A 12,140-nucleotide genomic window follows, 5' to 3' on the forward strand; every position below is an offset into this window, starting at 1 on the left:
GGTTCTAGGATTATTAAACATATCCATTTCACCCATAACATGAGATGTTTTTGTTACATCTCAAAGCTATAAATTCTGTCTGCATGTTTGGTTTTGGTCTCAACTCTTTTCACCTTAAATTACTCCAGTGGGCAAAATTATAAACAGTTTCTCACTTTATTTAGTTCAATGTTTATACAGTTGTGTTAAATACACACACAGACACACAGACACACACACAGAGTATAAGCAGGACAAACTATTATTCTTCAATACATTTTCAAGATCTGCTTGAAACATACACAGAAACATTGAAGTTCAGCAAGCATGGGGGAAGAGTAGCAGCTTTGTGTTTAAGAAAGACATGATCCTAACTAAGTTCCACTGTCCATTTTTTGATGGGTGCAGGAGCGAGACAATAACCATTTTAGTACAGATGTTACAAATAACAGCTTATCCTTTTCTTGATGAATGTGTTATTTCACAATTTATGATTTCTCCATAACAGTCTTTGCCACATTGTTTTGTTTAATCTTTGTTCTATAAAACACAGAATACCTTGTTGTGTACTAACACCTACTCAGCGTTGAACTCCTTCTTGGAAGTTATGATCATTCTGATCTCCCTGCCAAAAGTAAAGCAGCTTCAAACTTCACAGAACTCAGGAACATTTTGAGACCCTTTCCCTAACATATGGTAGACAACAATAATTTATTCTTTGTTTAGTACTGGGCATGTTTCTGCAGCAGTGGAAAGCTGCATGTTGGGAACTTAAATTCCACAATTTCAGTTGTGTTTGTAAAAAACCTGCCACATTAATTCACCATACCTTGGAAGGTCCACTTGAATATGACAGAAAGGTGTATTGTTTCCATGTGCTGATAGTTGGTTCACTCTTGAATTTTTTGGTCAGCCAACCTCTCACTCATTTATCTGAAGTTCTCTGGATATTTTCTTTACGTAACAGCTACAGGACCAATGTTACTGAATGTTTCCTTAAAAAATTACAGCTGCATGGAGTTTACTGCACTGTTTCTCTTAGAATTGTACTTATTTTCTCCACAAAATTAGGAGAGATTTCCACATGAACTCTTGAATTTTCAGAAACAAACAATATATAATATATGGGTATATCCAATTATTTCTATTTGTGGTTGATATAAATAAAATCTTAAAATTGTCAACTATACCAACATCTACATATCATAGACATCTGGCAGGTTCAAATTTATTTAGCTCATAAAATAACAAATATATTTAACTCTTTCCAAGCACTACTGTCTCATATTAAGGTTGGTGGAAGCAGTCCTGGATGAATCAGGGATATTTTTTGTTCCATTTTCAAATGGAACAAAAGCTGATAATTTCTTACACTTCCAGAACCTCTGCTTGCTCCTTTGTATGCAGCTGTCACTGCTGTCACTAAAATTGCTCGAGCCTTAAGGCCTCACCTTTGCCTCTCTGTTCCTGTTTCCAGCACCTAAAAGACCCAGACCGAAGATGTAAGACTGCTACATTCTATTACTTTCTATTACTTTGGGAAAAATAATGGAGTCATAAGGTGCCTTGCACTTGCTAAAATTATAGCTTTAGAATAAATTAATGCTTCAAGCAATTAATACAGTGCTTTAGTCTGCCCAGACTGACCTCAATGAAACTTTTATTTCTTTTATTGGCTTGGTCCAATTTCATGCTTGATTCATATTCAGCCTTACCAGATCTTCCATATCAACTCTTGTTCCTGCTCAGACACTTTCACAAGATTTCTTTTTGTTTTATGTGGGGTTGAGACTAGTAGATGGATTTGCAGGATCATGGGCTGGAGTGGGTATTGCAGATATCTGCTTCTTTTTAGCAATAGCCCATCTTTATTCTTCTTTTTGTTAAATAATCCATAATAATAAAATGTAAAATAATCCATAATTTGGGAAATTAGCCTGAAAACCACATTCTACGACTGTGGCAAAAACCATGTTAAAAATCAAGATAGATCTTTCTTAAGTAAATAATTTTAAAGTCTTGTTGTACAATGTCAGCAGAACTTCTTCTTTTGTTTAATATTACCATGAAAAATCAGCATGTGAAAAAAAAGTTTTAAATAAACCATATATTCTTTATTTTCACAGCTGGTGGAAGCAGACGTAATTGTCTATTTCATCTCATCTGACACAAATCCTCCATTTATTTTAGCTTCTGATTTTAAATCCTCTTTTTGCGCTGTTTTCTCAACATCTGTCTTTGTTTTGACATGGTATCTTCTGTAAAGACGGTAGCCTGAGGATCAATATATGGACAGTATTAAATAAAAGAATTATAAAAAATACCTGAAAAAGATGCTGTAGTAATATATATTCATGCAACATTTCTTTCTTTATATTGCTAAAGCATTTCAAAACATCCAGAAAGTCTTTTTAAAGCTATGATTTGATTTTGAAATCCATTTGATTATTTTTATCCCTTCTTGTTTTCTCAATATACATGAAAAGTTAAACTGGTAATAATAATGATAATTATAGTGCTATAATATAAAATTACTATACTTTACCTCCTAAAATTAGTAGTGCAAACAACAGCTGGAAAATGCTGTAGATGAGTGGGAAAGTAAACATCAGTTCAAGTTGTTCAGGAGTGAATGAGAGCTGTACTATAGTGGAACATAGCTGAGTGTTTTGCATGCCTGTTTCCAGAGACACTGTACGACACCTAAAGGGAATAATACAAAGACAGTTGGGAAATAGCATCTAGTGGATCCAATGCTTTTTACTAATCTGGATAGGCAAAAAAATGTAAAGGATAACTAAGAAAATTGTTTCCTTCGGCTGACATAGTTAGCAAAACACTCCACCTATGGCCAGTACCACCAATTATTGGTAGTTCAGCAGCTGTAGAAGACTGTGAACCACCTTCAAGGCACATATGTGGCACTCACTGACTCTCTCTCTTGCAATGGTGTTCTAAATTGTAGACTGCTGCATCTACATCAGAGGTTTTACTGCAGTTCCAAACCACTTACAAGTCAGGTCTGTTTCACTTGCTTGAAGTGCAAGACATTGGCACACAAAGGGAACACATATGAAGGGTTGGAGGGAATGTTATAGTCAGAATCTGTAAATAAATGTGCACGAGAAAAGTTTTGTCTGCACTTAGTATCACAAAAAGCAGACAGTGAATGAGTGACTCTGTAACCTAACTAATGTTTATAGAGCATTCTCAGCATTGATTAATCCCTGAATAAAATCTTTTTACACAGTTGAAAAAAGACTATGCATTACCTGTTCCAGGACAGACCAGCTAGACGAGCCAGAAAGAATCCTAGAGTATATCCAGCTGCTGGAAATATGGTGCCAATGATCCATAATTTTGGTGGGATAATCCAGGAGCCTTTGTAGAGTATTCCCCCAACCACAGCAATGAGCACAATGAGCACTGCCCCCACAATGGAACCTACCTGTGAAGCAAAATAAGAGGGACTGAGTCAGAATCACAGAATCACACAGTACCGCACAAATGACACCTCAAGGAAATTTAATGGCAAAAATCAAGGTGTCAAACATGAGTCACTGAAATGTCATGTTAAACACAAAACCTAGTGTATACAGCAATTCAAAGCAGGCAGAGAGATGAGATAGTTGCCATTTTAACAAACAGGAGATGTATGATGTACTTCAAGGAGTGACTACAGCTCTAGATCAAGACACAGCTGTAATATGTTTCTATAGCAGATATCTGTAAAACTAGTCTTTTGAAGCCTTGACTATAATCATACTTAGGGCTGGAGATTAAAAGTAATTTCACAGGTTTGATATGAGTGAGGAATGGTGCACACATTAAAAAAATTTCCCCAGAGTTGTTGAGAAAGTGACAGACTAGTAAGTAGAATACTGCATTTTCCTCCCCGCCTTGGTGAATCACTCTGAGGCTTAGTACGGTGTGTGCTAATTAGACACTAGATTGCTAGTGAGCTAGTGCTAGGAAATTATTTGCCAAGTGCAGGGGTAAATCTTTAATGAGGCTAAAAATTCATGCTTGAAAACTGGTTATGAGTTTGTATAGCCCTTTTACATAGACCTAAGCACTGTAGTTGATCTTATTTCTTGAGACTGAATGTATTGAGACCTTTACCACTGCTTGCCTAAAAAAGTTATAGCTCACTCTCTTTTCAGTACCCAAGTGGAAGGTCTGTCATTATAGGCTATGTTGCCAGGGATCTCAGAGACACACTTCTTAGTCTAAGCTTACGAGGATCTATTTCTCAGCTAAAACGCGTATTGCCATTGAAGTGGTTTCATCAGTCTTTGGCTGAAGCATTTTTAAGAGCACTGAGTGAACAAGTGCTTTTGTTTGGCTGAGCTATTAACCACATGCACTTTGGAAGAAGAAACATGGTCTGGCCATGACAAGCTCTTCTTTCACCTGGTACACTGTCTTTGTTCTCTTGTCTGAATTTCTCACTATATAGGCCTTAATCTGACAGCTATGGCTCAATCTTCACTTGGTGCTTCATTGTCCTACACAAAGAAAACTCTCAAGGCTGTGGGCTGCTCACCCACTCAGTAAGAAGGAATGAAATGGGGTTTTGCTGAGAGATGATGTAGAGTTTCTTCGCATGCGAGTACAAGTCCATGCTTTCCCCTCAACTGATTAAATAGAAATAGTAAGATGTGAATGCATTTCAAAATCCAATGTGATAAGCTAGCAGTTTAATGAAAATGAATTGACTTAAAAAGACCTTACTTGTGCTCTATGCTGTCTGAGCCAATAGCAAAGAAGTGATAACAAATATAGGTAGAAAAACATATGACCAGACTAGTTTTCTTTAAGAAAATTTAGATAATATATTTAGATAATATATAATAGATATTTAGATAATATATAATAACTAAGACTGATTAGCAAAGGCCAAAAATTCTCAGCACATATGAAAATCTCTTTAAACCTAAACCAAATGTACAGAATAATTAATTTGCTGTCACCCTAGATGTGGCTGAATTATTATTATTATTTTGATGAGAACAGTTTTTTGCCAAAATTCCCATATTTTTGATGTAACTGAAACCATCTTGCAAAGATGGCATCCTGTATTTCGTGAATAGTCTCTAAGGTTTATATAAGAGTTGGAGTATTTTATGTTTATTATTTTTTAATAAAAATTGGCTTCACACTCGAAAAATGGCTCACAAAAAAATTAGAAAACTCTCTTAAAAAGAGAAAGGCATTTTGATCCAGAATTATTTTATTTTTTATTGTTTTGCAGAGAAAAAACTGCTTTCTGTTCACCTGAATGATATTCCTTCCAATTTCAGTTTACATTATATACTGAACTCAATTACTAACATAGTTGCAGCCAAAGACAAAAGTAGGTTCTTTAGATAATGATGGTTGCTAATAATGCATGCAACTCATGCATGTTTGTGCAGGGGAAAAGCAATACATTTCCACAGCACCTCATTTATTTTCTGCTGAAAACTTTCCAGGTCTTATGAAGTCAAGTACTAATACTATGAATAGCAATGTACTGCTTCAGTGGTCCCACTGATTCCATAATTTGTCCATAATTGCTCATACTTCAGCCTTATATATCCTACCTTAAGTATGATTTTCGCTTTACTAGGCCACTTGTGGTTGACAAATACTCCCACTGAAACAGGAACTACAAGAGCTACCAGAGAAAGTCCTGTAAAAAAAGAAAAGAGAAGTCAAGACTCTGCATGGTGCAAGAGCTCACCACAGGACAGGCACCATGATGAGTGACTGTGGGCCTGGAGCAGCCTTTCAGGGGATGTTTCTGGTGTGCACACCCTGGAGCACTCATGCACACTCTACCCACACCTGCCTATTTGCTTTTCTATAGACTCTATTATCTTTGGCAGCCTGTTGAAGTAATTGCCATTCTGCTGAGCTACATGCTCATTCACCTGCATCAGAAAAGCAGACAGAAATCTGAGTGTGCTAATCATCACTATCCTGTGATGTGAGCAGCTATATTAAATGTTCATTTTGTCTGCAGGTGTTTCGCTACTGTACCGTATCAGCAACCAGTTTAGAGCTTCTTTTGTTCTGGCCTTCCCCCTCCAGTATTTATTTTGAAAGCACAAGCAACGTATTGGATTTTTGTTTTTCCCCAAGGACAATGGGAAGTGAAGTTGAAGAATGTGAAAGTGATTCTGCTGGCTTTTAAGATTAGCACAACATGGAACTGCACTTGATAAGCACTAGGGCCACAGCTCTGCAAAGCACTGGAGCATGTATTTCTAAATACTTTAACTATTTTCTCTTTGTAGCTGAATGAGATTTTTGACAGGAAGTCAAATGAAGCCACTCCTGGCAGTGTAGATTGCAGCTTTTCAAAGAGACTCAGCAGCTTTAATCACTTGCTTAATTATCCACGTGTGCTTAAGTATTTTGCCAGATTATGGCCTCAGCATTTAGCACTTAGCAGGATTGTGTCTTAAAGCTGTTATAAACACTTTCATCCAGAAGAAGCAGCTATTCCTATCTGAATTATTCTATATTCTTATCCCACTACCATGTAGGTCTCAAAGCAATTCAGAAAGAAAAACAAGCACAATCTTGTCATAATTATCTGTACAATATTTATAATGGCTTCAAGTCTTTCTTTGGCAGAGCTGTGGATGATATGAAGTGATTTTTCATGGGGGGTCCTAATGCCCATGGAGGTTATTAAAAAGTAGAAAGAGAAATATTTTTTAAAATCTTAGGTGATTTCTTCCTGACTGCAGGATGATGGTATAGGTTGCCCTAAATGGAGGATAGAGAGAAGAGAAAGTGCTGTTTCACTGGACTCACCAATGCTGTTATAGGGGAGTACAATTGCATCAGCATCAGTCCACATTTTGGTGTAAATAAAGAGACAAAGTGGCATCATTCCCATTGCAACCAGCGTGGAGCAAGTTGTCATGCTGATGCTGCAAAGAAATTGGTTACAGTGACAGTTCATCTCATGCTAGCCCATAGTCTTTCTCATTTTCTTATTACCATTTCACACCTTGTGAAAGGTTGTGCAAGAAATGTTGCTGGCTACAGACAATTTATCAGGTTAGAGAAAAGCTAAATGAAAGGAATGGCTTCTGCTGAAAAAAAAAAAACCCATGAAAAATCAAGGTGTTCTGCAGCCACAGAACCATAACTTTTGGTACAAAGGAGGCAGTCAGACAGGTGGCCAGCAGAAAGGTCTGTTGGCAAATATGTCTCCATGCTGCCTTTCTGTCTGGTTTCAGAGAGGACAGTAAGCAGGGAACAGGGGCAGAGATGGACATCAAATGGAGTTTTCATTATACCAGCAGTTCTAGGATGTTAAAATTTCACTCTGAAGTCAATAGCACAGAAATCCATTTAATTGCCTATGATATGTGATAAAATAAAATTCCCTTTTCTGGCTTGTTTTGCTCTAGGCCAAAAAGTAGGTGCTAAGAATTGCTCAGTGAGGCTTAGCATAAGGATTGTTTCTGCATTTCACAAAGATATTTCTGCTTTCTGTTGTACAAAAAGATGCATTCTGCTACAGGAGTGAAGAAATAGGAAAAGGCAAGACATCTAAAATAAGGAGGAAACTCCTTGTTTTAAGGAGTAGGAATTGGAATACAGTGGATAAAATTATGCATGCAAATCTCATTTTTTGGTATAAAAATAGTGAGAGAAGGTTCTAGTTAAGAGATTTTGGAAGCTTTCTTCTGAGCCTCACTTCAGATTTCTCTTTATTGTCGCTTGTCCTCAGAAAAGGGATTACTGATCCTGGCCACAAGCTGAGCAGATGCAGAGAAATCTAGAAAAATTTATGCAGAAACCACAGGAATATCTGCATTCATTTTGGTTCTAGTCACTCTCTGCTTTAGAGTCACTGAATAGGAATTTGCAGGAGCCTCTGGCAAAAGAGTTCCTATAGAAGTCTCCTACTGAGAAAAAGAGTTACAGGCTACAATTAAGGTTTGATGAAGTCCCAGATGGAAAAAAAAGCCCCTCATGTTTTCTACCTCTGTATTTCCTATATCTTTATACTGTCTCTGAATGTACCTCCTTCTCCAAAGTCTGGCTATCCTCTAACCCCAGTCCCTGTTTCCACAGAAGCAGTTGTTATTGTGAAATATCAAAAGATATCTCTATGGGGAAGCATTAGAGGATATCAGCTGGATTTGATTTACTAAGAAAGATATGAAACATCATACTTCACCTGACTATGATTATAATGCTAATTATAAAACTAATTCCTTCTCCAACTTGTGGTCCATTTGCACAGAGGTTTTGAAGCAGAAGTATAGACATAGGTTGTAATGTATAAGCATAAAATATTACACTTAGAACCAAAACAATGTCTGATATGATGGGCAGGTTTCTATAATGGTGTGGTGGCTATAATTCTGTGGTGGCTCCAGAAACCATCCATACAACTTCTAATGTTATTCTTCTGTTGAGAAGAGAAGATGCCTGCCTTGACAATCTGCTGTACCTCCTGTATCCTGTGGTCCCTGCATCTTTGTGGCAAATGTACTGACCAAAAGTCTTTGACCTAAGGTAGAGGTCTTTACCTGAAGAATAACCTTTTAAAGGCATTTTCAATTAACTTCACCCTTTGTCATCATCATGGGATAGAAATCCTGTTCATGTTTATAGCATTATAACTCTGGATTTTTAACACTGATTTCATTGGAGCAACTCTGAACACACAGAGCTGACCAAGCATAGTTTAGCTCAGTTTATTCTTTCAGGGAGAGATTAGAACAAAATTTCAGCCTTGTACTCAATATCTTCTCATCTGTGATTTCTTAGACCTGTATTAGTTGAAATTAAGAGTCTTAAAGTTCTTAATATCATAGATTTTTCATCTACAATGGGGAAGTCAAGGATTAGCAGAGCTAACCTAATTTATAATTTGAAAGCTGTTTTTTAAATTAATACCTGTATGTGACAGAAAAGTTCAATATTTTCAAAGGATGGAAAAAATATTGTACTAAAGCTACAAATATTAACATTATTAGACTTTTTACTCTAGCTTCACATCTTTATTACTTCTACTATTTTCTTCCGTTTCTAGTTAAGACTGGAATATGATAAATTGGATGAATGCTCCAATTTATTTATGTACGTAGGAACGAGAGAAATGATCCTCTTTATTTTAGACCAAAGTAATCAGGATGTAAAAATAAAAAGACAACTTGTTTTTAGAGGCTCTTAGAGTTGATGAACCCCCCATGGAATTTGCATTAAGAGTAGGGTTCACTTCTCCTGTGTGTTTGATGTCCTAGGCCATGTCAGGTGCCTTACACATCTGTTTCTGAGTTGATAGCACTTTGTCATTGAGACCATTACACTGCCACAAAGGAGGGTTTTCATTGCTCCCAATATGCAGGCCTGCCTTAAGCAGTGCTTTCTAGCCTGTAAAATATTCCCTCAGTTTGAAGACTTTGCATAAGGTTCCAGGAGCAGAAAGAATTATCACAAGTATTCATTAGAACTAGTATTCATTGAGAAAATAAATACCTGTCTTTTTATTGTATAGAACACAAAAGGAGGGAAAATATTTTTCCACAGGAGCTCTTTTCCAAGAAAAGTTGCATAGCTGCTATTTTGTACAGAGGATTCTAGTCCCAAAATCCTATGTTTTTAAAAATATTTTTACTACTCAAAATCTTGGGAGAAAGAAAAGTAATTTTAACTTGGGCAAAGTTTTCATAATATATATTATTTTGTCTTCATAGATGATATTTGCTCCAGGATCTGAATTTTAACAATAAAGATATTTTTTAATGCACACAATTCTCTTGTGTTATCTTCCTCATGAATTCCCAATGAACCAAGGATATTTGCTATTCTGCTTATATTTACTGCAATTACAGTAACTAACCATCTTTACAAGGAGAAAACACCATGCATGTGCTAGGAAGCTAAGAAAAACATCAGACAGATCAGACAGTCCTTTTCAATGTAAAATTTACAATGTAAAGAGCCACATGAAGTACTTAGAGAACAGCTGCTCTTACCTTAGGTCCATGTCTCCATCCACCCAGTAGGCGATGACATTCGAGGCTGTGCCCCCTGGACAGCATCCCATGATCATCACCACGACAGCTTGAATAGGAAGGACGTCAAAGGCCAAAGAGAGCAAGAAGGCTGTGAGAGGCATAATTCCAAACTGGCAAAGGAAACCCACAAATATACCCCAGGGTCTTTTTATGTGGCCCAAGAAATTCTTGATTTCCACATTGCAGCCCATGGAGAACATCACCAAAGCCAGCATGATTGTCAGAACAGTACTTAAAATTATGCTCAAAGTTTGATTAAAATTATCTTCTGGCAATACACAAGAGGTGCCATCGCAAATAGTAGCATTTGCTGGACAGGCCGTGGAGTTTTCTGCCAAAAGACCAGCATTAAATTGCTGGGAAAGAAAGTTTGTCTGCATTTTGAAATACAGAACTGCTCACTGTATCCGCAGTAAACTTTCAAGCCTACAGTTGTTTGTCAGTGACTTCTTTTAAATGATCCAGGAAGCAATAAAGTGCAATAAATGCCAGAAAACTCTTACTACTCTTGAAGGGTTTGGCTCAGTGCTGATTCATATAGTTATAAAAGTTGCACTTCTTTGGTACAGTGACCATTAATCATTTATTCATATGATAATGAGAGATCCCACATGAAGAGAATAGCTGTGTTAATATTTAAAGGTTTAAAGGAGGCTTGTGCTGCTAAGCCCATAAAATGAGAATCACAAGAGGAAGAGAAAGTTTAGACTTCATTCTTAGAGTTTCTTGCATGTCTTTGGGAGACCTGCTCATGCATGCAATGTTGATGGCAGTGCAGGGGTCTGTGTGGTGAGTAACCAAGACACAAGAAACCCTGAGCAGATGTCCTGAGGTATGATTTGAATCTGCAACTCTTGTTAACAGATGCAACATTCAGCACAACCCACAGGCTCATTTGAATGACACGGAATCATTGTTTCTGGCAGCATGGAGATTCAGGGTCCTCCTGACACCTTCTGCCAGGTGCAGCAGGTGCAGTCACACTTTGATCCAGCTTGAAATGGAAGTAATGTACAGTGAGAGGAGGAGAGTGGGGTGGCAAGGGCGGAGGAGGAAGGAGATATATTCTCTGAGTCAAGTGTGGGGAGCAGAGAGCAGGGCAGTGAGGCTGGCACACGACTCTGGAGCCATGGCACCCAGCAAGCTGACCACATCCCCTTTCCTGCCACAACTCACTCAGCATCCACACCAGGGATGACAGTGCAGGTCACCTTTTCTTACCAGGTACAGCACAAAAGTTAGGACACAGGTTTATTGTGCCTGGCTTTGGTATGGCTTGTGCTCTGTCATTCCTATGGCTTAAAAGCAGTCTCAAATTTTGAAAAGCTTTTAAAGATTTACCCCTTAGGCTTCCATGAAAATCTGTAAATTTGGATGGTTTTCAGAGGAAGAATCTTAATAATTTTCTTTACCTGTGCTCAAGCTTTGTGGCAGAAGTATCTTCAAGTGTGGATCTTAGACTAAAATGGAGTCTGACATGTAAAGTGCAATTGATGCCCCCAATAATCTTTATTTTTCAACACAGAAATATTTTTTACTAGAGTAACATGCTAAGCCATAATTATTTTCAGCAAGCAAGACTCTCACTGGAAGTCTCAGCACTTTGTGCCAAACATCAATGTGTGAAATGATAGGAATGATAGGACTTGGTTTTTTTTTGAACTTAAAACCTTGAATTGTGTAGGGGGAGCTGACTGCCTTAGAAAGGATTTCCCAGCATGCTCAGATGGCACCTGTTTCTTTACAGAGGGGTCAGCTAAATGGCTGTATCTCCTAAGTCACTGCTGGGTGCCTGATGGGATAATGTCAGAGTAGCTTTATCCTCCCAGGCAGCTGGCAACTCCTACCCTGTGATTAGTGCCACATCTGTGTGAGTAGGATATGTCTAACAGAACAACAAGTAAGGTAATAAGGAGCAGATGAAAGGAAAAGAAAGCCACAAGATCTGAGTTTGGCAGAAAAACTTATTCTCCTTTTTATGGTAGCTTTCAAACGGAATGTTTTAGGAGATTTTACTTTTCAATCCAAATATTTTAAAGGGCTAGTAAGGTTTTTTAAAGCCATATTAATAATGCTGTATTAATATTTTCTATAAAAACTCTATCAGAGTTCTGATTTGCACTT

At 37.4% G+C, this 12,140-nt stretch overlaps 1 protein-coding gene across 1 annotated transcript; it reads right to left on the reverse strand.

The window, feature by feature from the left end:
• Positions 1–2,023: 2,023 nt before the first annotated feature.
• SLC10A2 (solute carrier family 10 member 2) lies at positions 2,024–10,396 on the reverse strand. The gene is made up of 6 exons (XM_071455191.1): positions 9,975–10,396; positions 6,787–6,905; positions 5,565–5,653; positions 3,252–3,427; positions 2,525–2,682; positions 2,024–2,253 (listed from the first exon to the last, which is right to left on the reverse strand). Exons 1-6 carry the CDS (start codon positions 10,394–10,396, stop codon positions 2,129–2,131), a joined length of 1,089 nt encoding a protein of 362 aa, XP_071311292.1. The 3' UTR covers positions 2,024–2,128.
• Between the last annotated feature and the right edge of the window lie 1,744 nt (positions 10,397–12,140).

This window comes from Agelaius tricolor, unplaced genomic scaffold (assembly GCF_023055355.1).
Source record: "Agelaius tricolor isolate 1412-34295 unplaced genomic scaffold, bAgeTri1.0.p SCAF_45, whole genome shotgun sequence".
Classification (NCBI taxonomy): domain Eukaryota; kingdom Metazoa; phylum Chordata; class Aves; order Passeriformes; family Icteridae; genus Agelaius; species Agelaius tricolor.

Bases quoted from the DNA above. Each gene is read 5' to 3' on its own strand.
- SLC10A2 (XM_071455191.1), bottom strand. From the start codon at position 10,396: ATGCAGACAAACTTTCTTTCCCAGCAATTTAATGCTGGTCTTTTGGCA. The intron at 6,906-9,974 runs GTAAGAGCAGCT...ATTTCTTTGCAG, and splicing joins GATGGAGACATGGACCTAAG to CATCAGCATGACAACTTGCT. The intron at 2,683-3,251 runs GTAATGCATAGT...TATTCCCTTTAG, and splicing joins GCTGGTCTGTCCTGGAACAG to GTGTCGTACAGTGTCTCTGG.